At 45.9% G+C, this 26,671-nt stretch overlaps 1 protein-coding gene across 1 annotated transcript; it reads left to right on the top strand.

Moving 5' to 3' along the window:
- Nucleotides 1-637: 637 nt before the first annotated feature.
- Nucleotides 638-24,491, top strand: LOC144669287 (complement C1q tumor necrosis factor-related protein 1-like). The gene is made up of 3 exons (XM_078531627.1): nucleotides 638-1,162; nucleotides 14,994-15,255; nucleotides 23,690-24,491. Exons 2-3 carry the CDS (start codon nucleotides 15,000-15,002, stop codon nucleotides 24,235-24,237), a joined length of 804 nt encoding a protein of 267 aa, XP_078387753.1. The 5' UTR covers nucleotides 638-1,162; nucleotides 14,994-14,999; the 3' UTR covers nucleotides 24,238-24,491.
- The last annotated feature ends 2,180 nt before the right edge of the window (nucleotides 24,492-26,671 follow it).

Consider the following 26,671-nt stretch of genomic DNA (forward strand, 5'->3'; position numbering starts at 1 on the left):
AAGGAGACTCGAATGTTGAATTCAGCTTTCGTAAGATTATTACTGTATCATTTCTGGTCTACCCTCCCCCTCCGCCACACACACACACACATGCAAACACACGCAAACACACACACACGCAAACTCACACACACACGCAAACACACACACGCACGCAAACACACACACACACACGCAAACACACACACACACGCAAACTCACACACAGACGCAAACTCACACAAACACACACACACATGCACAAATGCGTGCGCAAACACACACGCACACGCAAACTCACACACGCAAACTCACACAAACACACATGCACAAACGCACACACACACACACGCAAACACACACACACACGCGCAAACACACACACACACGCAAACTCACACAAACGCAAACTCACACAAACACACACACACACAAACACACATACACAGCTGGTTTTCATCTAGTTGGGATAAAATACAGCTGGAATAAGTTTACTTTGAGCTTAAAGATTTGATCATTTTCCCTCTCCAAAAAGGCTCATAATGTGGCCCATAAACAACGGACTCTGTTATTCCCTCCTCCCCCCCCTCAGGTCAAAGAAACTCACTTAGCCAAAAAAAATATAAAACCAATTAGACAGAACAAGCTTGCTATTTTCAGCTGAGTCGCAGGGTTTTTTTTTTTACTCCCTGCCTCTCTGCACAGCTAAACCAGAACAGATTCCCTTTGCTTGCAAAGACTTCCAGTCAGGAGACCTAGGAATAGAGGGGCGAGGGACAGAGGCAGAAGGGGGAGAAAGTGTGAGGGAGAGGCTGAAATAAATAAAGAAAGAAAGAAAGAGAGAGAGAGAGAGAGAGAGGGAGGGAAGAAAAGGCATCCAAATATCTCACCGCAGATAGGGATCTGCAAACAGCTGCCAAACTACACATAAGTAAATGCTTGCAAATTCATGAAGTATTTCTTTGTGTTTCAACTATCTTCAGACTGAATATAACAACTTGAGCAACTGAGGACAAAGAGCCAAGCGAAAGAACTAAGCATTTATTCTTTTCTTATCAAAAAAAATAATAAATCTCGAGGGTGAAGATAAAGAATACGAGAGAAGTAATCCGACTTTATTTTTTTTAAATTGACTTTTCTCGCTGGTGTTTGAAGGGGATTCACTCCGGGGGAGCCTTGGCCGGTGAGTGTGCTCGTTTACTTATGTCTTGTCTCGTGTCGTCTGCTCTGCGGCTGATCCGCGCAGCCCGTCTTGCAACACGTGGTTGGCTCAGGACCGAGTGGTTCTGCGGCCTGGCAGGTGCCGGCCGTCACTCAGCCCATCTCCCTCCCCGATCGAGGGGCAGGAGCTTCGGAGGTGGAGGGCTGAGGGCGTTGGGGTGGGGAGGGAGGAAACCTGGGTGGAACTTGGCAACGGCAACGCGCAATAAACAGCGATCCTCTGTTTTAATGACTTTCCGCGGTATGTACACAGCACATAACGGCGTAGAGATAGATGACGGGGTTTTACGGAATGTAAGCGGGGTTATTTTCCACTCGCCAGCACCCAGCATTGCCTGACAATTCCCAATCAGCATAACAGGACCTCACACTGGTCTAAAAGCATGATTTTCAAATGAGTCGACAGAAAATTTTGGGATCTTCCTGTATCGCATTCCTCATGAGTGCACAAACTAATTTATTTACCCTTTCGCTCGGAGTGGTCCGTGCTAGGTTTGCAGGTAGCGGCCGGACTAACACAAATTTTAAGAATAAATTGGATAGATACATGGATGGGAGAGGTCTGGAGGGTTATGGACTGGGTGCAGGTCAGTGGGACTAGCGGAATAATATTTCGGCACAGACTAGAAGGGCCGAATGGCCTGTTTTTCTGTGCTGTAGTGTTCTATGGTTCTATGGTTCTAAATTTCTCAGGCCTGGCCTAACATTCCTGTGTCTCCCAGCACCATTGCCACGGTAACGGTAAGGGTCAGGAAGCATAGCGAGTGATGGGCTGATCTTCCTCTCCCCAAATCCCCTCAACCCCACTGTCGCAGCCAGCGTCCAGAGTGTTGGGTAAAGGTAAAGGGGAGGAAAACAGCAATCCTGGGAGTCCATGTCTTTCAAACTCGATGCCCATTTTCCCAGGACATCCTGGACTACAGGTGGGAACATTTTATGCTGTGCAAGCACAGGATCTAGGAGCAGGAGTAGATCATTCGGCCCATTGAACCTGTTCTGCCATTCAATACGATCATGGCTGATCTTGGGCTTCAACCCCACTTTCCCGCCCACTTCCCAAATCCCTTGATTGCCCGAGAGGCCAAAAGTCTATGTATCCCAGCTTTAAGTATATCCAACAATGGAGCATCCACAACCCTCTGGGATACAGAATTCCAAAGACTCGCAACCCTTTGAGTGAAGTCATTTCTCCTCATCTCAGTCCTAAGTGACCAGCCTGAGGCTGTGCCCCCATGTTCTCGATCCCCCGACAACCCCTGAGGGTTTACCCTATCAGTCCCCTTCGGGATCTGGTACATTTCGATGAGATTGCCTCTCATTTTTCTCAACGGCCTCCAATAATTTTCTGGGGGATTCAATGCAGCCCTGGAAAACGGAACCAGGGAAGATGTCCCACGGGAACTGTTGGAGGTTCTGGACTGGCACTTCAGACAACTGGTCCAGAAACCAACAGGGACTTTTCAAACTTTCACATGTGCAACTCCCCTTCTCTAACTTAGCGTGAGCGCCCATCCCTAGACCAAAGGGTCCCATCCCACCCCCAGAAACGAACCTCGAGGTACCTAGGTTCAGCCGAGGTCAATTTGGGATCAAGCTTAAAGGGAAAGCACCAGTCGACTGACACTGAGCTGAGGAATGGAAGGAAAATGGAGGTCCATGGCCTGACCAAACCTCAGTGAGGCCAAAGTTTTTAGACCCAGGATACATAGGAAGGAGCCACTCTTTTCCAGATAGTTCGAAGGTGATATTTGTCCTTCAATGTTGAAAATTTAACGGGTAGATGCGCCACCTACAGTTCTCAATTCTGGTTGGACATACATCGGGAGGTTCCATTGCATGACCCCCTGCCCCAACGTGCCCCGCCCTAATGCTCCTGTCATTGGACACCTGACCCCCTCCATCTTGGCAGAGCAATGACCAATTGGAAAGTAGCTGCCAGTGGTCTGATAACCCACGGAGCAGCGTCCCAGCCTGAGTCGGCACCTTCGGGAGAGGAGGGGAGGAGAACTGGTGGTGGTGGAGAGTGGGGGAGGTGGCGAATATAAAATGAGGAAAACGTTGCTGTTTTCAATCTTTCAGAACTCTCAGGGGTAAATCGGGAAATAATTCAGCCTCCAGTTTTGGTTTAATTAAATTGGCAAAGGACTGGTTTGTCCTTAGGCCCCTGGTTACCTGTTGATATATTTTAGCCTCTTCAATTGCCATTTTCAACAATTTTTCACCATCAGGGGTCATTGAGATAGAAATTAGATTCCCGGTGTGGTAGAAATTAGACCAATTTTGGGGATCAGTGACCTAAGCCCCTTGGATACCCGAAAGACCTCTGACCCGATTTTGGATTGGGTCATTTTTCAAGCACCTGGGGTGGGCCAAAGCTGGCGCCGCTTGACAATGCTCACGAAGGATCTAACGGCCTCAACTCAAGCATTATGTCCAGCTCCGGGTGCCACGGTTTGGGAAAGATGTGAAGGCATTGGTGGGAGTGCAGAAAAGATTCACGAGAATGGTTCCAGGGATGAGGAACTTCAGTTACGTGGATTGATTGGAGAAGTTGGGACTGTTTTTCTTGGAGAAGAGAAGGTTGAGAGGAGATTTGATAGAGACGTACAAAATCATGAGGGCAGAGCAGATAAGGGAGAAACTGTTCCCATTGGTGGAAGGATTGAGAACAAGAGGGCACAGGTTTAAGATAATTGGCAAAAGAAGCAATGGAGACGTGAGGAGAAACTTTTCCACACAGGGAGTGGTTAGGATCTGGAATGCGCTGCCTGAGAGTGTGGTGGGGGCAGGTTCAATCGAGGAATTCAGAGGGGAATTAGATTATTATCTGAAAAGGAAGAATGTGCAGGGCCAAGGGGAGAAGGCAAGGGAGTGGCACTAGGTGCATTGCTCATTCGGACAGCTGGCACAGATACGATGGGCTGAACGGCCTCCTCCTGTGCTGTAACCATCCTGTGATCTAATGCCTGGTTTAGGACCTCACAAGTTGTGCTGCCTTGATAGTATCATGCACCGGGTGACTCCCCTCAGCTTTTGCTGACTTGGATGCTGGTTAAGAGTTTTCTTTTTGAGTTTGATGGGCGGCGGGGGGGTGCGGTGGTCAGGTAGAGCAGGACTGTTGCTCCCGGTCCCACACAACTCCGGAGGGTCACTGCAGTCTTGCAATCCTTCCCCCCTCCTGCTTTCCTTCCAGAACTTCGCCAGCACTCAGCCCTCATTACCGGAGTGGGAGGGAGCCCGAAATCGGTTCCCTCGACATGGGCAGGTTCGTCCACGCAGCGCTGACAAAATATTAAGACAAGGCCCGAGGACTAAATTTGGGTGGTCTTCAGCCCAAACTCTTCTGGCGCGTGCAGTGTTTGTGCCCAGAGATGGACCCGAATCAATTTATGCCACAGCACTCCCTACACCAGGTTACATGATCCAGGATTGCAATTATCCTGGTTGCATGCTAGAATTCTACAGTTTACTTTGTCGATTGCCTCGGGATCTTTCTATATATTTCTGCCTACTTAATTAAGGGAATTGCGGCAATGGGAACATCCTGCCTCATAATAAATAAGATCATACGGAAATTGGAGCAGGAGAAGGCCATTCGGCCCCTCAAGCTTGCTCCGCCATTCAATAAGATAATGGCTGGTCTGATTGTGGCTTCAACTCCACTTTCCTGCCTGTTCCCCATAAGCCTTGACTTCCTTGTCAATCAAAAGTCTGTCTTAATTCAGCCTTGGGTATATTCAATGGCCCAGCCTCCATTACTCTCTGTGGAAGAGAGTTCCACAGACTAACAACTTTCTGAGAGAAGAAATTCCTCCTCATCTCCATCTTAAATTGGAGATCCCTTATCTTTAAACTGTTCTAGATTCCCCCACAAGGGAAAAATATCCTCTCAGCATCTACTCTGTCAAGTTTCCTCAGAATCTTATATGTTCCGATTAGATCACCTCTCATTCTTCAAAACTCCAATGAGTATAGGCCCGACTTGCTCGGACTTTCATCATAAGACAACCTCTCCATCCCAGGAGTCAGCCTAGTGAAGATCAGTTACCTCAGCACCTACCAGGGTGATATTCTGGCCTGCAATGTCACGCAGAATGACACGTGTACCCAATAAGTCATCAAAGGAAGATAATCAACCCTGGATTTGAATGAAGCTGCCTAATTGATTTCTCCAAATAAAGGGGAGATGCTTCTCTGATGTTATCGCAAGTAAGGGCTGAAGACTCTCAGATCCACGTCATCCCCCCCTTCCATCATAACCAGGTGGCTGCATCGCAACTGGTGCGGGGGCTGGGGGTGGGGTGGGTGGAGAAAATGTTAGTCAGCAGAACTTTGGGGCTTTTCCTTTGCTCGATAGACTATTGTGTAGATGGGTCTTCATTATTCTCATCCTCTTCTTCAGAATCTTCATCATTGTCATAGTTCCACCAGGTTCAAATTCTTCAGTTCCCCCTATCATCATTTTTCCTGACGTGGACCTTCTAAGTAACTGTGAGTTTGATGCAGTTTACGTTCTACCGCTGATCCCAGCTTGGCTGATGAAACGGCTTCTTTCACCATTCCTAACGGGGGCAATCTGAGCAAGCCCTCACATTGTTAGACTAATCAATAAAGATTGATCACTGTGATTAGTCAACAACTCCAAAACCCAAAACAAAATGTCTACTGTTTGATGTGATTCTGCAATTGGACAGCACTTGTGGAACAATCCTGAGTGCGTTAATAGCTACACTAACAACCAATTTAAGATTAATTAGTTGAGGTCAAAACATGGCTCATTTACACTTGCTAGAAGAGGTGTCAGCTGTGGCTCAGTTCATAGCACCCTCACCTTTGAATCAGAAGGTTGTGGGTTCATGTCCCACTCCCAGAAACCAAGAAATGTGAATGTACTCGAAAGAGTTACACTTGCTAGAAGCAACATACATTCATATGCAGGGACTCGTTCTCTACAAACAAAAGGAACATGTTCAAGCCTTGTGACTTCTTTGAATTACCCCAGAGCTTGGGGATTCTATAGTTCCCTGTTGTTTTCTACATGATAACACCTCAGCCAATCAGTGTTGACTTCCCAACCAATCGGCACCCTTTTCTCCTGTCGTAATAATTATGATCGTTTGAAATCTGGCATTCTTGCATCTGTCCTGATGAGTGCAAGACAAAAAGCTTCAGCCACATGTCTCTCTTTTCAGTAATATCTAACTCCATCTTGTGCCTACCAGGATGGTAGAAGGTGAGCTAGAGGTAGGCCTTGAATTTTTAATTGTCTAACAAATTCTTATATTACTATAAAAAAAAATCCCAAGGCATTTTACAGACGGATAATCAAAAAATATGGGTGCTGAGCCAAAGGAGAATATATCAGAAAGAGTGAACAAAAGTTTAACAGGGAGGTGGTTTTTAGAAGGATTTAAAGGAGGGAGGAGAAAATGGAGGGGTTTAGGGAGGCAATTTTTAGAGGATGGAGCCTAGTGATTCAATATACAGCTGGCATTGGTCGAGTGAAAGGAAGGGGAGGAATTCACAAGATGGCAGAATTAGAGAGGAATGGAGACTAGACGAGAGTTTTGTAGGCATGCAGGAAGTTTCAGAGATAGGGAGAGGGTGAGGGGATGAAGGGATTTAAACACAAGGAGCAGAATGCTAAATTGGCGACATTGGACAGCCAGGGGCCGAAGTAGATCAATGAGTGCGGGGGGGGTGAGGGATACTTTGCGCGAGTTTTGAACAAGTTGAAGTCGAAGATGGTGAATGGGAAGCCGGCCAGGGAACTATTTGTGTATTCAACTAATAAAGTGCCCCGGAATGTCCCGATGATATGATAAGGTGATGTATAAATGCAAGTCCTTTTTGTCTTTAACAAAACTTTGGGAAAAAATTATTTTGCCAGTTTAAATCATAAGTGGCCCGTCGAACAAGCTAACTTTTGGATTCAAAGAGTATTCGCTATTTCAAGGCTCAGCAGGAATTCTATTCAATTTCTAAGCATCTTCCTATTTATGAGTTCTTTGCTCCTTTGATCTCCACAAATATAATGGCATCAGATGGAAGTGATTTTGGGCAGACAATTAAGTCGGATGATGGGAGACAGACTTGTTTTGCTTGCATCCAGCTAATGATATGAGAGGATGTAGTACCTCAAAACAAGAGAAACCCAGGCCTCAGGCTGTTCCAGCGCTCTCGGTCAACCTGACACCTTCAGGTCTACAGATGTCGAAGTAGCACAACTGTAACCTCGTTTATAAATCCCACCAGCCAACGGCTGGATTCATCGCATCATGCCAAATCACTAAATTCAAAGTTAAGGAAAAAACGCACCCACTGGGAGCCTAGATTGAAAAGAGACAGCCTGGGTGTTAAATACTGAAAATGGGTTGAAGTTGGTTCTATCAGACTTCAAAAACATATGCAACAATAATTTCACTAGTCATCACATCTTTATCCCTTTCCTCAAAAAAGCTACTAATTGCTGCTGCTGGTATCTACAAGTGCTAGTCCTCCATCATTCCTGACACGTGACCCACCAGTATTCTTGCTCATGGAGCTCCTCCAGTGTTGGATCATCCATCATTAATACACAGATGTTGTACTAACAACCATGTGGGTTTTTTTGCCCTTTTGCTGGATCTGGACATACCAGATGGTTATGGTCACAATATTTGCTCACATATGTGTAACTTCCGCGCCATACCAAAAGCCATTGCTTGCAGCGTGATTAAGCGCTAGGGTGCTCTTCTTCTCTTATCTCCTCCACCTCTATCGCCCTTCAATATCTCTGCGCTCATCTAATTCTGGTCTCTTGAGCACCCCCCGATTTTAATAGCTCCGCTAGTTGTGGCCAGGTCTTCAGCTACCTGGGTCCTTACGCTTCTCCTCAGGGAGGCCCTTTCCTCCCTGGGCCTCTTCACTTCACTATCGTGCTTTTCTCCTTTAAAATGTACCTCTCTTACCAACCTTTCGACCATCTGACCTAGTATCCTATAAACGTGAACATGTGTTGTAAATAGTTATACTTCTTTGGAAGGGGTGGGGGGGAATTCTTTACAAAGAAAGTGGGAATGTTGTAACATGCCTTTAATAGATTGCAGTGTGACATCACTACAAAGGAAGTGTGCCATGCAATCCAGCTTTAGTTTCACTTTTGCTTTCAACGGAGCACACATAGACAGCTCTGCTGCTGATGTGTCTTCAAGTTTACTGTCAATATATCTGTTCACATGTGCCTAGAATCAACCCACGACGTGTATTTACACAATCCCTTATGAGTGATTGGTGCCTTTACATCATTATAACACACAAGACAGGTGTTATATTTTGTTTTAAGATGCTCCTGTGACGTGCCTTGGGAGTTTTATTACATTAAAGGCACTGTAAAAGTATAAGTTGTTGTTGCTGCTGTTTGCTCTATTAATGGTTCCAAGTTTTTACAAGTGATTTTTGAATCTCAGTGTACAAAATAGGGAAGGGAATATATTAGCGTGGTGAGGGTAGCTGAAAGGATTGCTCCGTCTCCGGATATTTGCCTTTATTTATGTACCAGTCAGGCAGATGCATCTTCCATCTATACGCTATTACTTCTGAAGTCTATATTCTCCACCTTGCTTTGTTTAATGCCTTTGTTAACTAATAATATAAATAATAATGTTACTAGAATCTAATGAATTGGAGTTGATCATTCTCAAACTGGAAAGAAATGCTTGCATTTATATAGCACCTTTCATAACCTTGAGGCATCACAAGGCACTTTACAGCCAATGAAATACTTTTCAGAGTGCAGTCCCTATTGTGATATAGGGAATGTGGTTTGTGCACAGCAAGCTCCCACAAAGATCATGGCCAGATAATTTATGTTCGTGGGGTGAGTTGAGGGATACAGATTGACTCAGGACACCGGGGAGGACTTCCCTGATCAAAATGGGGTGTCTATGCCTGTCTGAGAAAGTAGACAGGGCCTCAGTTTAACATCTCTCCTGAAAGATGGAACCTCCAACAGAGCTGCACTGATGTGTTAACCTGGATTTTGTACTCAGATCTCTGCAGAGGGGTTTGAACCCACAATCCACTGACTTAGAGGCAAGCATGCTATACACAAAACCACAGCTGACGCTGCAACATGCTGCAACCCATTGTAAACGTCTTGAGATGAATGGTATATGAATTTCAGTGCTGGTACGATGCTAGTTATATAGACCGTACATCCAAATGGTTGTTCGCAACAGGCAGAGTACTGACTGTACTCAGCCAGTCCATGCTTGCAAAACTCAGAACATAATGTCTAATCTTGGTTCCACAATTGGACAGCACTTTGAACAATCATGAGTGTGCTAAGATTTACACTAACAACCAAGATTATCACTCGGTCTCACAATGTGGCTCACTTATGCTTGCTAGAAGCTACATATATTCATAAGCAAGGACCTGTCTTCTGCAGGCAAGAGGAACATGTCCAGGCATTATGAAAATTTTGAATTAAACAAAAACATGGGGGAAAATAGTTCCTTTGTGCATTCTCCATGGCAATGCCTCAACCAATCAGAGTCTACTAGCCAAACAATCAGCACCCTTTTCTCAGGTAGTACAAATTGTTGCTCCCTTTGAAATTTGGCGTTCTTCTATCTGTCCTGATGAGTGCAAGACAAAAAGCTTTGACAGCATGTCTCTTTTTACAGCAATATCTTGAGGTGAGCGCTAACGGAGTTTGAAATCTTAAGTGCAGTCGGGCCACTGTGGGATTATCAGAGATTCGGACAGTTCAAACTATTCTATCCTTTATTGTACCTGTCCCTTAAAAAAAATTATTGAGAGTCAGCACTTATCATTCTAATCCTAGGTGGTCCCAGCCCAGGACTTGATGGCCAAGGAAGGCTTGTTCATAATGCAGCCAAACAGGTTGAGGAAAGTATAGATTTGACTCCTAGCAGTCTCACACTTGGTATGTTTCCAATCACTGGTGGCCTCAGATATTCACATGACGCCACCACAAAGCAATAAATCCCATGTCAACATCTTTCTTGACTAGTTCTTGTGCTAATGACTAGCTCTTGTGGTAATTACTAGCTCACTAAACTGGTGCAGATGAAAGCAAAAATTGCTTATTTTGTCAGTAAGGTTGGGGACGTTGGCACTATGCATCCTGAGCGACATGAGACAATTGCGCCATAGTCTTTAGTGTTAATAATGCGTCTGGTGTCTAGAGGCTCTGGTAAATTAACAGTTTTCCTTTAGTGTTCGATGGTTCTCAAACACTTTGTTATTACCCATTTTCATGTTCAGTTTTTTTTTTGTTTCAGCAAGTAAGGCTACATCTCTTCATGGTGTTTAGTCCCTTCTACTATACATCACATGGAGATCTTGTGGTGCACAGGGTAGTATCCCTACCTATGCACTAGAAGCTCTGGGTTCAAGTCCCAGCCCAGGACTTGATGGCCAAGGAAGGTGTGTTCATAATGCAGCCAAACAGGTTGAGTATTAACCTGCCAATTCTTCCAACACACGCCAATGACAGGCAGTAAGAGAGATTCGTGGTCAGCCATGTGATGGAAAGGATGTTGGATCCATAGCTCCAGACTACAACAGGCATGCCCAAGTGCATGTGCCACAGCAACCCAGGTTCTCTGAGCGAACTATAACCCATCACACTCCTCTCAAAGCCTAAACTACAAAGATTATTTGCTTCTCATTCTTTACATTGTAGACCCACTAGAACTAGGTTAAAATTGTCTTCTGCAGGTTGCTTAGAGTGCTGGATCTTCCCTGGTTGTCTTGGGCACCACCACTGATTACCACAAGAACGTTCCGATATCCAGGGGTGACTGCAAAAGCATTTACGCTGCTTGTCTCCCCCTCTCTTCCAACTTTACCTCATTCCTGTGGGCGGTACATTTTGATGAGTTGACTTTCCTGATTTACAGCTTAGGATGACGGTAAAAAAACATCGGCCATTTCAGGCCCAAATTCCAGCATCCGACTTGTAAATCCCCAACTTTCTCTCCATTAATTCTGACATGGTGGGAAAGCCAAGGTAGTCCGGCCACTGATTCCAATCCCAATTCCCAATCTACACTTCCCATTGGGAATTGCTGAGAGAGAGAGAGAAAGAAAGTTCTAGAATCACTACAGCCCAGGAGAAGGCCATTCGGCCCATCGAGTCCATGTCGATGCTCTGTCAAGCAATCCAATCAGTCCCATTCCCCCGCTCTATCCCTGGAGCCCTGGAAGTTTATTTCCCTCAAGTGCCTCCTTCTGAAGTCAGTCAGCGCCTCTGCTCCCACTACCCTCGTGGACGGCGAGTTACAGGTCATTACCATTCGCTGTGTAAAAAAGGCTCTTTCTCACATTTACCCAGCATTTCTTGCTCACAATCTTAAATCTGTGTCCCCCTTAGTCCTTGTACCATCAGCCAATGGGCTGATTTGTCAACATTATCTAAACCTCTATCCAACCTCCCTTCAATCTTATTTTCACTTCGAAGAATTACCTCAGCTTCTCCAACCTAACCTTTAGCTAAATTCCCTCATCCCCAGAACCATTCTGGTAAATCTTCCTCTGTACCCTCTCAAGGACCCTTCCTAAATTGTGGTGCTTTTGAGGTGCAGTTGCTGTTTGTAACATGGGAAACGAGCAGCCCAATCAGTGCAAACTTTGTAGGAAAGGTCCCAAAAAACAGCAATGCAATAATGGCCCAATCATTTGCTTGAGTGGTACTGGTTGAGGGATGAATGTGGACCAGGAGCCTGGGAAGAACTCCATCGCCTTTTTGAAATAGTGCACCTTAAAAAGGGCAGACAGGACCTCAGCTTTTTGTCTCAACTAAAGGACAGTGCAGCACTCCCTCAGTACGGCACAAGGAATATCAGCCTAGTCTCTGGAGTGTAAATTGAACCCACAAAGCTTCTAACTCAACAGGCAAGCACATTATCCACTGAGCCAAGGCTGACATGTAGGTTAAGTACTAACATTTGCCCCATGATTACAGCCCAATAACTCTTTCTCTCTTTAATTCTTTGCTATTGTTTCTATCTTGATGATGTCCTGGACCTAAAGCCTTATCTCTTAGGTTTCCCAATATGGGGGAGATGGTGTCGTAGTGCTAATGTCACTGGACTAGTAATCTAGTGGCACAGGTTACTGCTCTGGGGCCACAAGTTCAAATCCCACTATGGTAATTGGAGGAATTTAAATTTGATTAATAAGTCTGGAATATAAAGCTACCATTTAAACTTGTTATGGACAAAGAAATAGACAAGTTGCAAAAAAATGTTTTGGATTGGGGGAAGAGTGGATTTTAGTAAAATAAGGCAGGATCTGGCCAAGGTAGACTGGGAACAGCTACTTGTGGGGAAATCTACAGAGGAACAGTGGGGGGTGTTCAAAAAAGAAATGGGGAGGGTACAGGCACAACATGTTCCCTCTAGGGTGATAGGAAGGAGTAACAAGCCCAGAGAACCATGGATGACCAGAGATATTCAGGATACGATGAGAAGGAAAAGAGAGGCTTTTAGCAGATACAAGGGGAGCAAGTCAGCGGAGGCATTAGTGGAGTACAGAAAGTGCAGGGTGGAGCTTAAGAAAGCGATTAGGAGAGCAAAGAAGGGATATGAGAAAGCTCTGGCTGGTAAAAATAGGGAAAACCCCAAGATATTCTATAAGTATATCAATGGGAAGAGGATAGCCAGGGAAAGAGTAGGGCCCATTAGGGACCAAGGAGGCAATCTATGGGTGGAGCCAGACACATCGGTAGAGTGTTGAACGAGTACTTCACATCCGTCTTCACCCAAGGGAATGAGGATGAAGGTATGGAACTCGGGGAGAGAGACTGCGAGGTTCTTGAGCAAATTGATATAGGGAGTGACAAGGTATTGGAGGTGTTGGCAGGCTTAAAAGTGGACAAATCTCCAGGTCCGGATTATTTGTGTCCCAGACTGCTGAGGGAGGCAAGGGAAGAGATTGCAGGGGCTCTGACCCAAATTTTTAATTCCTCTCTGGCCACGGGGAAGGTGCCAGAGGACTGGAGAACAGCTAATGTGGTTCTGCTATTTAAGAAGGGTTGTAGAGATAAGCCAGGGGGAACTACAGACTAGTGAGTCTCACATCAGTGGTAGGGAAACTACTGGAAAAAATTCTGAAGGAGAGAATCTATCTCCACTTGGAGAGGCAAGGCTTGATCAGGGATAGTCAGCATGGCTTGGTCAGAGGGAGGTCATGCCTAACAAATTTGATTGAATTTTTTGAGGAGGTGACCAGGTGTGTAGATGAGGGTAGTGCAGTTGATGTAGTTTATATGGATTTCAGCAAAGCCTTTGACAAGGTCCCACATGGGAGACTTATAAAGAAGGCAAATGCACATGGGATACAGGGTAATTTGATAAGGTGGATTCAAAATTGGCTTAGTTGTAGGAGACAGGGGGTGATGACAGAAGGATGCTTTAGTGACTGGAAGCCAGTGTCCAGTGGTGTACCACAGGGATCTGTGCTGGGTCCCCTATTACTCGTCATTTATATAAATGACATAAATGACTATGTGAGGGGTAGGATTAGCAATTTTGCGGATGACACAAAGATTGGCCGGGTGGTTAACAGTGAGGTTGAGTGTCTTGGGCTACAGGAAGATATAGACGGGATGGTCAAATGGGCAGATAAATGGCAGGTGGAATTTAACCCTGACAAGTGTGAGGTGATACACTTTGGAAGGAGTAATTTGACAAGGAAATATTCAATGAACGGCATGGCACTAGGAAGTTCTGAGGAACAAAGGGACCTTGGCGTGTGTGTCCATCGATCTCTGAAGGCAGAGGGGCATGTTAGTAGGGTGGTGAAAAAGGCATATGGGACACTTGCCTTTATCAATCGAGGCATAGATTACAAAAGTAGAGAGATCGTGTTGGAGTTGTATAGAACCTTGGTGAGGCCACAGCTGGAGTACTGTGTGCAGTTCTGGTCGCCACATTATGGGAAGGATGTGATTGCACTGGAGGGGGTGCAGAGGAGATTCACCAGGATGTTGCCTGGGATGAAACATTTAAGTTATGAAGAGAGGTTGGATAGACTTGGGTTGTTTTCGTTGGAGCAGAGAAGACTGAGGGGCGACCCGATTGAGGTGAGGGGAATGGACAGGGTGGATAGGGAGCAGCTGTTCCCCTTAGTTGAAGGGTCAGTCACAAGGGGGCATAAGTTCAAGGTGAGGGGCAGGAGGTCAAGGGGGATGTGAGGGAAAACTTTTTACCCAGAGGGTGGTAACGGCCTGGAATGCGCTGCCTGGGAGGGTGGTGGAGGCAGGTTGCCTCACATCCTTTAAAAAGTACCTGGATGAGCACTTGGCACCTCATAACATTCAAGGCTATGGGCCAAGTGCTGGTAAATGGGGTTAGGTAGGTAGGTCAGGTGTTTCTCACGTGTTGGTGCAGAATCGATGGGCTGAAGGGCCTCTTTTGCACCATATGATTCTGTGATTAGTAATGGTAACCATGACATCTATCATTGATTGTTGTTAAAAAAAAAAACTCATCTGGCTCGCTAATGCCCTTTAGGGAAGGAAATCTACCATCCTTACCTGGTCTGGCGTACACGTGACTCCAGACCCCACAACAACGTGGTTGACTCTTAACTGCCCTCAATTCAAGGGCAATTAGGGATGGGTAACAAATGCCATTAATGCCCACATTCCATGAAAAGAGAGAGGGGTTTTGTCTAAATGCCCTGAGCTGAGTTTGAAGCTAGATGTGAAAGGATTGTTTTGCCAATCAGCACTGCTACTGTTTTTACGACAAGCCGCATTTCCCTTTGCCTTTTTGCAGTTAGTAATGGTGACTAGAAGACTCCTGGGACATGTCCTTCTCTCCATTTGTTTGACACTCACAACTGGAGCCCCCTCCAGCGAGCCGGCTGAGGAGAAAACATCGACTCAGGGCAAATGCAACCGGTGCTGCGATCCGCATGAATACCCCTCGCATCCAACTGTAGCATCCAACCCGGCATCAGGTCCGCAGCAAGGCGATTACTACCCACCATACCCCATGCCACACATCCATCCGCATATCAACATCACCATTCTCAAAGGTAAAAGAGAACGTTGGCTTGTGGCTGTGCGCATTGGTGTCAATTTTCAGATCTCTCTCTCTGTTTTGCGTATGGCAAAAAAGTTGCTTTTAATTTCTGGCGTTTGCGTGAATATACTCTGTGTAGCACATGACATTGCGACGCTGTGGGGAGCATCCCTGCCTCTGAGCCAGAAGCTCCAGGTTCAAGTCCCACAACAGGACTTGACGGCCAAGGAAGGTGCGTTCATAACGTGGCCAAACGGAGAGACGCTGGCATAGTGGTAACGTCATCGAGCTAATAATCTAGAGGCCAGGCTAATGCTCTGGGAAGGTGGGTTCAAATCCCATCCACAGGCGCTGGTGGAATGCAATTGTTCAGTTAAGTGATCTGAAATATAAAGCATGGTCTCAGTGATGGTGATCATGAAACTATGATTGTTGTTTTAAAAAGCCCATCTGGTTCGCTATTTGCCCTCCCCTTTAGGGAAGGAAATCTGCCACCCTCACCTGGGCTGGCCTACATGTGACTCCAGGCACACAGCAATGTGGTTGACCCTTAACTGACCTCTGCAATGCCACTCAGTTCAAGGGCAATTAGGGATGGGCAGCGAATGCTGGCCTTGCCAGCGACACCCACATCGCAGGAAAGAATAAAGGGGAAAAAAGCCCTTCCAACACACGCCAATGGCAGGCAGTAAGAGCGGGAGAGATTCCTGGTCAGCCATGTGATGGAAAGTGTCATGTTATTATAATGACGCACGGCACCAATCGGTCATAAGGGATTTGTGGGTTCACTTATTGAGACTAGGCACATGAGAACAGTTGTACACAGGTATAAAGCTTGAAGACATCAGAGCTGTGTGTGTGGGCTCTCTGCTCGAAGCAAAAGCGAAGCTAAGACTGGGTCACATGACACATTTCCCTTCTAGTGATGTCATGCTGACTTCTCTTAAAGGCATATTACAACAGAAAGAAATTTGGAGCCTCTACCATCGCGATCCATAGCTCAGTTCTACGACATGCATGTAAAAATGCATGTTGCCATAGCAACTTAGACTCCCTGAGTGAACTGTAACACAGCACAAGCAAGATATTACACATGGCTCTTTCAAAGAGCAATTCAGTTAGTCACATTCCCCCTGCTCTTTCCCCATATTGCTGCAATGCTTTCTCCTCATTACTCAGTCTGAGATAATACACACTGTCAGTTAAATAGCAACTTCTGACAAGGCTTTGCACTGGCAATTTTCCAATATAATTTGAATTGAATTTACACTTGCGTCATTGATGGGGAACAGAATCTTAAACTAAGCGATGGAAGAAATGAAACCGTGTCAGCCATGGATCTGGTATAGCGCTGACATATCATAATGGAGTCTGCAGCTTACCCACGGTGTTGATGGGAGCCCTAAAATTCATCACTAACTGATGCCATTTAACATTATTTCCTTGGTTATGCGCACTCTCACCTTTGAGTCAGAAGGTTGTGGGTTCGAGTCTCGCTCCAGAGACTTGAGTACAAAACCTAGGCTGATACTCCAGCGCAGTGCTTGAAGTGCTGCACTGCTGGGGATGTTGTCTTTCAGACGTGACATTAAACTGAGGCCCTCTTAGGTGGATGCGATAGGACCCCATGGCACTATTTGAAAAAGAGCAGGGGAACTCTCCCTGCCCAATATTTATCCCTCAACCAATATCACTAAAGCAAATGATCTGGTTCTGATCACGTTATGGTTTGTGGGCAGATTAGCTGCTGCGTTTCATACAGCGACTTTACTTCAAAAAGTATTTAATTGATCGTAAACTGCTTTGGGGCATTCTGAGGACATGAAAGATGTTAAATAGCCTTTCCTTTCATTAAATTAACTAATCCAACCAACCTTCAGCCCTGCAGATACATCCAGCCCCTGAACTCTGGGAACCCTACCATGAAAGTCCCGGAAACACAGTCTTAATTTCACTTTACTAATTTTCTGCTGGATTTTAAGAGCCTGTAGGTTTAGAAAGGGCTGCTCTTAGCACTGGTGGGTAAATCCTAAATCAGACCAATTAAAATCCATTCTTTCCTGCAGCATAAGATCCATACGGATTAATGTAAATGTGCAAATTGACGGTGCAGATTTCCCTCTTGCTGTGTAAGTTTAGATAGGAAAGGGTAGGAAAGTGAGATAGGGAAGGATTTCATCCTTGTAACAGAGCCCATCAATTTTCCATCCTTTATTTTAAATAAAGATATCTAGGCAAGACTCTCAAGATGAAAGTAACCTTCAAAGCATCTTCCTTTGCTGTGGGTACATGACCCTCCCTGTTGCAAGTTTCTTCTCTCAACTCTCTTCAGTGATCCATTTTGACCCAGAGGTCTTTATGTTGCCCCTAAGATTCCATGTTGCACATTGACATTCCACAAAATTAAAGATCGGACAACTTCACATCAGGGAACACTAGGATCGATTTCAACCTGCCCCCTCTAGGAGCATAGAAGCCACTCCATCTTAATTTCTAATTTCAAAATTGCAGCTGCTGCTATATTGTTCCAAAATGATTCAGGGACTATATTGTCATGCGCATATATACACGTATATCCAGAATGCCACATCACTTTTTTTTTAATTTTTCATGGGATGTGGGCATCACTGGCTAGGCCAGCAATTATTGCCCATCCCTAATTGTCCTTGCTCATTGCTGTGGGTCTGGAGTAGGCCAGACCAGGTAAGGACAGTAGATTTCCTTCCCTAAAAGGCATTAGTGAGCCAGATGGGTTTTTACAACAATTGACAATGGTCCAGTGGTCATCATCAGACTTTTAATTCCAGATCTTTATGGAATTCAGGTTTCACCACCTGCCGTAGTGGGATTCAAATCCAAGTCCCCAGAGCATTAACACTCCCTTTATCCTTTAGGTCAAGACATCATTGTCAGTCTCTCCTTCGTCCCCACCTATCGCTGGCTTTCTATCCAGCTTCACCTGCTCCAACCCCCACGTGCTAATGACTGGATAATATGTTTATTTTTTTGGGTGATGTTGTTTTTAGGGCAAACTGCTGACCAGGATGCCTGGGAGTACGCCTCCGTTCCTTTTCTGAATAGTGCTGTGTGGTCTTTTACCTCCACCTCAGAGAGCAAAGGCAGGGCCTCGGTTTAACGTCTCATCTGAAAGACAGATAATTATTTTTACGAGAATGTTGACAGGGTCGGGTTGAAGATATTAACTTGCCAACGCTGGGTGATAAATTACTGTGGTTTGTAGGACCATAACTCACTGTGTGCATGGAGCTTTTTACAGGATAACAGCTTTGGAAAGTCAACAGGTTTTACTGGGATGTACAGCATAACTCGGTTAAATACTGACCTGTTGTAAATTATAAACTGACAGTGATGATCTCCATGTACTGTCACAAGCATCTGTGATGGAATTAGTCAGATGCTGCTCTGTGGTGCAGCCTGTCACCCTGGGTTATTTAGGTAACAAAGATTCAGAAAGAGGTTTGGTGAAGGAAGGATATCCTTGCATCGAGGGGCAGCTCAGAGAAGGTTCACTAGGTTGATCCCTGGGGTGAAGGGGTAGCCTTATGAGGGGAGGTTGAGCAGGTTGGGCCTGTACACATTGGAGTTGAGAAGAATGAGGGGTGATCTTATTGAAACATGTAAGATTCTGAGAGGGTGGGGGGGTAACAGGGTAGATGCTGAGAGGATGTTTCCCCCAATTTCGGAACTAGGGGGTCTCCCATTTAAGATGGAGATGAGGAGGAATTTCTTCTTCCAGGGAGCCATTAGTGTTTGGAATTCTCTCCCCCAGCGAGTAGCTGAGTGATTGAGTATATTCAAGGCTGTGTTAGGCAAATTCTTGATTGACAAGAGACTCAAGAGTTACAGGGGACAGGCAGGAAAGATTTTCTTTTCTCTATTCTTTCACAGGCATTGGGGCATCGCAGCCAAGGTCAGCGTTTGTGGCCCATCCCTAATTGCCCTTGAGCTGAGTGACTTGCTCGGCCTTTTCAGAGGGCAGTTAGGAGTCAACCACTGTTGCTGTGGGTCTGGAGTCACATGTGGTCCAGACCAGGTAAGGATGGCAGATTTCCTTCCCTAAAGGGGCATTAGTGAAGCAGTTGGGCTTTTATAACATTCGATGATAGTTGTCATGGTCACCATTACTGAGACTAGCTCTCAATTTCAGATTTATGAATTGAATTGAATTTAAATTCCACCAGCTGCCTAAACGGTGGGGTTTAGACCCGTGTCTTCTGAGTATTAGCCTAGGCCTCTGCATTATGACCCCAGTGATATTACCGCTCCACCATCATCCCCCCCGACCCATAACGCAGAGGTTAGGCCACATCAGATCTGCCATGATTTGATCGAATGGCAGGACAGGCTCGAGGGGGCCGAATGGCCTACTCCTGCTCCTATCTCTTATGTCCTTATTAACACACGCCTGAAGAAGCTGATGTAAACGGCAGCGATTATACGGCAGCCGATTTCACGGTCCCACACTCCCGCCTGGGCATGGTGCTGGCAGTGAGGGCCCCAGAGGGAATCCTGCTGGCGTCAGGCCAGGGTTCTGCACGATGTGCCCACTGGAAAGACCACTCCTCGCTGGAAACGTGATCCTGCTGTGCCTGAACTGTCTTAAATAATGGGGACTTTTTCCTTTACAGATGTTTAAATAAACCATTAAACTTACGTTGTCAGCTGCGGCTTAGTGGGTAGTACTCTTGTCTCTGAGTCAGAAGACTGTGGGCTCAAGTCCCACTCCAGGAACTTGAGTGCATAGCCAGGGGTAGCACTCCAGTGCCAGGGGTAGCACTCCAGTGCCAGGGGTAGCACTCCAGTGCCAGGCGTAGCACTCCAGTGCCAGGACTGAGGGTGAGCTGCACTGTTGGAGGTGCTGTCTTTTGAATGAGCCATAAAACTAAGGCCCCCCTATCTGCCCTCACAGGAAAGATCCCATGCTACAATTTGAAGGAGAGTAGAGAATTACAAATATTAGGACAGGTGGTGGCCATTCAGCCCCTTGAGCCTATCCCACCATTCAATTAGATTATGGCTGATCTCTTTCTTAACTCCATCTACCCACCTTGGTCCATAACCCTTAGGAACCTTACCAAACAAAATCTCTCAGTCTCAGTGATGAAATTTGAAATTGCCACCACCTCCCCAGCAGCCTCCATAGCTTCTTCGGGGAGAGAGTTCCAGATTTCCACCATACTTTGTGCCAATATGCTTGGTTGACTTTTAACTGCCTTCTGAAATGGCCTACCGAGCAACTCAGTTGTCAAAAAGGCAGCTCACCACCACCTTGAAGGGCAACGAGGGATGGGCAATAAATGCTGGTCATGCCAACGACGTCCACCTCCCCATAAATGAATTTTTAAAAAGTGATGCCTGGCATCACCCCTGAATGTCAAGCTCAAATTCTAAGGTCATGCTCCTTGGTTCTGACCAAGGGGAAATAGACTCTATTGTTGCACAGTGTTGGGCAACATTCAGTAGGTCTTATTGAAGTCTTTGTGGGTTAACTGTATGTATTTATTAACTGCAAGGACTATGTTCATAGATACAGTAAAGGGTTCAAGCTAGGATTAGTCTCCATGCTTGCTTGTACACACAGCTCTGTCCAACACTAGGCTAATTCCTAGGTGTAGGTCATGTGTTCTCTTACATCACTGTGTGGGTGGTACTGTACTCAGCCCCATGTTAACCCTCTATGTGCCAGACCCTTATACTACATCTATCTATCCTAGCAAGTCCTGTAATTGTCTTAATTATCTCAACTAGATCAATCCTTAATCTTCCCTACTCAAAGGAATACAAGCCTAGTCTGTGCTTTCTGCCCTCGGAATTTAACCCTTTAAGCCCATTCTGGTGGATCTGCACGGCACCCCCTCCAAGGTCAATATATCTTTCTAGAGGAGAGCTGAATGCAGTACTCCAGATGGCCTGACCAGAGATTTATGTATAACATTTTTGTTTTATTTTTTTCTTTTATGGGATGTGGACTTTGCTGGCAAGGCCAGCATTTGTTGCCCATCCCTAATTGCCCTTTAACTGAGTGGCTTGCTAGGCCACTTCAGAGGGCAGTTAAGAGTCAACCACATTGCTGTGGGTTTGGAGTCACAGGTAGGCCAGACCACGTAAGGACGGCAGATTTCCTTCCCTAAAGGACAGTGGTGAATCAGATGGGTTTTTACAGCAATCGGCAATGGTTTCACGGTCACCATTACTGAGACTAGCTTCATATTCCAGATTTACCTCGACTCCTTTATATTCAGCACCTTTTGAGATAAGGACAAGAATACCAAGAACCTTTTAAAATACTTTCTTGCGCCAGTCCATTGAGTCCTCGAATCATAAAATGGTTACAGCAAAGAAGGGGGCCATTCAGCCCATCGAGTCCTTGCTGGGTCTCCGCAACAGCAATTCAGCTATTCCCATTTCCCAGTGCTTTCCCTGTATCCACGCAAATCTTTTGGTGGGATTTTCCAACCCCATCGGGCAGTGTCATGGGCAGGCCGGGAAAATTTGTCGAGCTGTTAAAAGTCAAAGCCCTGGAAGTTTTCCGAACCCACCGGTGACGGTGCCCGGCACTGGCAGGACCGGAACGTCCTTCAGGCGTTTATCCAATTCCCCTTTAAAAGCCACAATTGAACCTGCCTGCACCACGCTCACAAGCATTCTCATGTCACCTTTGCTTCTTTTGCCGGCCACCTTAAACCTGTGTTCTCTGGTCCTTGACCCTCTGCCAAAGAGAACAGTTCATCTCTGTCGACTCTGTCTGGATACCTCGTGATTTTGAACATCGCTATCAAATCTCCTCTCAGCACTCTCTTCTCTCAGGGGAACAACCCCCCACCCCCCCACCCAACAACTTCGCCAATCAAGCAGCATAACTGAAGTCTCTGATCCCTGGAACACGTGCTGTGAATCTTTTCTGCATGTTCCCTGTAAAGCCTTCACATCCTTCCTAAAGAACGATGCCCAGCAATGCCCAGAGCAGGGCACAGCACTCTAGTTGGGACCAAACCAGTGTTTTACAACAGCTCGTCATAACTTTCAGTTCTGAAGAAGAGTCATATTCGACTTGAAACGTTAACTCTGTTTCTCTCTCCAACAGGTGCTGCCAGACCTGCTGAAATAGTTCCAGCGCTTTCTGTTTCTATTTCTGCTTTCCGACATCCACAGTGAATTACTTCAACTCATCATAATTTCTTGGCTTCTGTACTCCATGGGCTGAATTTTAGGTGCCCCCGGTGGGCATATAAAATAGGGTGAGCACCCATCTTGCCACCTTCCTGCCCACCCCTCAGCTCTTCCCCCATAATACAGGGGGCAGACCACCCGCCATATTTAAATGAATAATCAAGGGTTAATTAGACTTGTTATTGAGTCAAAAAAAAATCAAATGTCTAATGGGTGGGAAGGAAGGGGGTGGGTCATTCTTCGGGGGCTGCCCTTTGCCAATCGCAGAGTTCTCTCCCCCTACGTCAATACCCCACCCTTCCTTCCTACCCACTCCCTCCCTTAAAAACCCACTCCCGCCCCTCTCCCTAACCTACCCAAACCCTCCCGGCCCAAGAGCCCGGACTTATCTGCTCCGGGGATCCATGGGCCCTGGCCTTCCTCTTCTCCTGTAGCCCCGGCAGCCGCCACTGACGCCTTCCCCCTGGGACCGATCCGGAACCGATTGGCCCGCAGCTCCAGAGGGCGGAACTTCCTTCCTAATGAGGGACAGGAGTCCCACCCAGCCCTCGTTAGTTTGCCCCACAGTCCTTTAGGGCTGCGGGGGGGGTCAGTGTGGAGCATGTTGGCCCCACTCTGACATGGTTTCCGGCAAGGGGTGTGCCATCTGCCCCCACCCTCTGCCATATTATTGAGCCCTATGCCTCTGTTTACAAAGCTCAAGACCCCTTATGCCTTTTGACCACTTTGTCAACCTGCCCTGCCCCCTTCAAATACAGGTTACCAGGTATCTCAGTTCCTGCGCCCCCTTTAGTATTGTACCCTTTAGTTTATATTGCATCCCTTCATTCTTCCTACTAGCATGTATCATCCTTCCAAACGCTTCATCTATGTCTTTTCTTTACGATTGGCCCATGTTTTGTTATGTTCTTGCTGTCCAACTCTTCCACAATCCCCATGTGCAATGACTCAAATGGTTTGAGTTTTTGCTTGTCTACCTTTCCAGGTCTATTGTGATTGCCTCTGCTAATGGTGGATGAACCAGAACGTGGTTCATGAAGATCAGCCATGATTTTATTAACTGGCGGTGCAGGCCCGAAGAGCGTAGTGGTCTACTCCAGGTCCTATTTCTTGGGTTCACTAGCTCTGAGGTTGCACACACAGTTTTTGTGTATTTACTATTAGTTTTCAACCCACCCCACCACCGCCCCCACCTCCAATGTGCTTGGAATAGGCAGTTATAAACCGGATCTTTGACTATCTTCTATTTCTTTCAGGGGACAAAGGTGAAAGGGGCGAACGAGGGCCTCATGGAAAACTTGGCAAGGAAGGCCCAGTAGGATTACAAGGCCCAATGGGATCTAAAGGAGACCGGGGGCAAGAGGGCATCCCCGGGGACTCCTACAAGCAGCACTACTCCGCCTTCTCGGTGGGCCGCAAGAAAGGACTGCACAGCAGTGACTACTACCAAACCTTGGTCTTTGACACGACCTTTGTGAACCTCTACGGTCACTTCAACATGTTCAAGGGCAAGTTCTACTGCTACATCCCAGGAATTTACTACTTCAACCTCAACATCCACACGTGGAACTTTAAGGAGACCTATCTTCACATCATGAAGAACGACCAAGACATGGTCATCTGCTACGCACAGCCCAGCGATCGCAGCATCATGCAAAGCCAGAGCATCATGCTGGAGCTGCAAGAGAACGATGAAGTTTGGGTTCGACTTTACAAGCGCGAGCGGGAGAACGCCGTCTATAGTGATGATGTTGACACTTATGTCACATTCAACGGCTATTTGATAAAACCCAACATGGACTGAGCCACCTCTTAATTTCTTTTACTCTCTCTCTCTCTCTCTCTCTCTGTGGGGAAATATTGTCCGTCAGGGGAAGACCATTAAGTTATAAATGGAACCATTTCCTCAGCTTCCTGAAAAAAGTCTTCATTTAACTTACCTGGAATCTCCCATGTTGTGTTTTTTTAAAAAAGAAAAGCCACATTGGTATCAAAAAATATATATACTTCTTTAAAGCAAAGATTAAAAAGACCAAAAATAAAGTGTAAATTTAGGTCCTGTAGCTCTCTTCTATATAACGGATAAAGCACAAAAATCCATTGTTTTAACACTTAATGTCTCCCATGGCAACACGGACTTGGAACCAAGATCAAGAGTAGTTTTCAATGAAACAGAGTTAATTGAAGGACCAGGGTGTGCAGGCATAATCCAGTCCCCCTTTTAAAATCACAATTCTACTATTTTTCCATTGAATAAAGAAGACCCTGCATTTGTATAGCACCTCTCACAACCTCAGGAAGCGCCAAAATGCTTTACAGCCATTGAAAAAAATTTTGCGGACGTTATTATAATGTAGGAACCATGGTGGCCGATTTGCACAGCAAGCTCCCACAAACAACATGATAATGGCCAGATAATATACTTTTAAGGTGTTGGTTGAGGGATAAACGTCAGCCTAAGCACAGGGCAGGACTCTTCCAAATACTGCTATGGGATCTTTCACATTCACCCTAGAGGGTAAGGTCTTTTCTGAAAAAAAAAAGCACCTTAGATAGTACAGCACTCCTTCAGTACTGCCCAAGTTTGGATGAGTGTATTCAAATTGGATGGTGCTAAAGGGATGGTGTTATATGTTGCACGTCATGTTATATATCAACTTGCTTATAAGCACTTCCGTGCTCTTGACACCTAGCATTACCACGATGTGTTGGTATTGTGTGCTTTATATATCGCAGAACTATGCAGAGGTGGACACTAGTTTCTTGGGATGGGATGTGGGCATCGCTGGCAAGGTCAGCATTTGTTGCCCACCCCTAATTGCCCTTGAACTGAGTGGCTTGCTAAGGCCATTTCAGAGGACGTTAATAGTCAACCACATTGCTGTGGGTTTGGAGTCACATGTAGGTCATAATGGGCATTGGTGAGCTGGATGGGTTTTTACAACAATTGATGATGGTTGCCATGGTTACTATTACTGAGACTATCTTTATATTCCAGGCGCATTCATTGAATTTAAATTCCACCAGCTGCCATGGCGGGATTTGAACCCATGCCCCCTTAGGCTTCTGGATCCCTAGTCCAGCGACACCACTACATCTCCGTCTCCCCTGTATGTAACAGATTTATTTACAGGAGCTTTAAAATATCTCTGCCATTACAAAATGGCCGCACTCAAGCTTACAGCTCAACTTCCAGAAACTCCAGTGGTGTTGGCTTATTTTGCTCTGAGTCCGCATCCAGGCTTAACCAATCAAGCACAGTGAGCGTAGATCAGTTACCAGACTCACATAATCAAACGCAGAACAACTGGGCAATTTAACACTAGTGGGATTGGGGGCTTAGCATTTTAAATGGCTCTTTAATATAGGGCTATTGCTAGCGTGTCAGTTGATCATTTTCCTTTACTCTGTAAGGTCCATGGCAGCCAAATTCCTCCTGCAGAGATTGTGCTGGCTAAGATGAGGTTAAATTATTGTTGAGGGTCAGCAATGGACAAGTCCCACCAGGCTGTCCTCCTGCCAGAAGAAGAACATCCAGGACATCTATCCAGCAGACGCATTTCAAGCGTTCTGAACTTCACCTGCACCTAGTGATTTACAAGGATCCGCCAATCTATAAACATCCCTCAGCAACGGTGATTAATCCCTCGAATTGACTTTGAGGTTTACAACAGTTAGATCAATGGGGGAAATTCCAGGCATATGGTCTCATTTACTTTACCTCTCCCTGTGCTGATTGCTGTTGGGGAAGGCTTCCAAAGCTGAGGGTGGGGGCGGGGGAAGGACTGTGAAAATCTTTGGAACTTCCTCCTGGCCAATCTGCCTCCAATTAGGTTTTAAAACGAAACTGGAAACCATCTCTTTCAATCGAATGGAAACTGCCCCAACACTGTAGAATGAATCTCTTTTTGTGTGGGTCAACTTTAGAAAAAGGAGCATTCTTACTTTTACTCCTCTGCTTTATTCTTCATGCCAGGTAGGTTTCCTGGAGTTTGACTCCATGGTGCCCAGCTGTTTCATGTGGCTCGGCGGTAGGACGCTTTGAGTTAAAAGGCCATGGATTCAAGCCTTGCTCCAGGAATTGGAGCCGAAATTTTAAGCCGAAGTCCAAAATTCCATTCGGCAGGGTGGTGCTGTCATTTGGATGAATGGTTAAACATGGTCCTTGTCTTCCCTCTCAGGTGGATCTCATGATCACTGTTCAAAGAAGAATGTGGGGATCTCTCCCTATTGTCCTG

This window comes from Cetorhinus maximus, chromosome 29 (assembly GCF_964194155.1).
Source record: "Cetorhinus maximus chromosome 29, sCetMax3.hap1.1, whole genome shotgun sequence".
Lineage (NCBI taxonomy): Eukaryota > Metazoa > Chordata > Chondrichthyes > Lamniformes > Cetorhinidae > Cetorhinus > Cetorhinus maximus.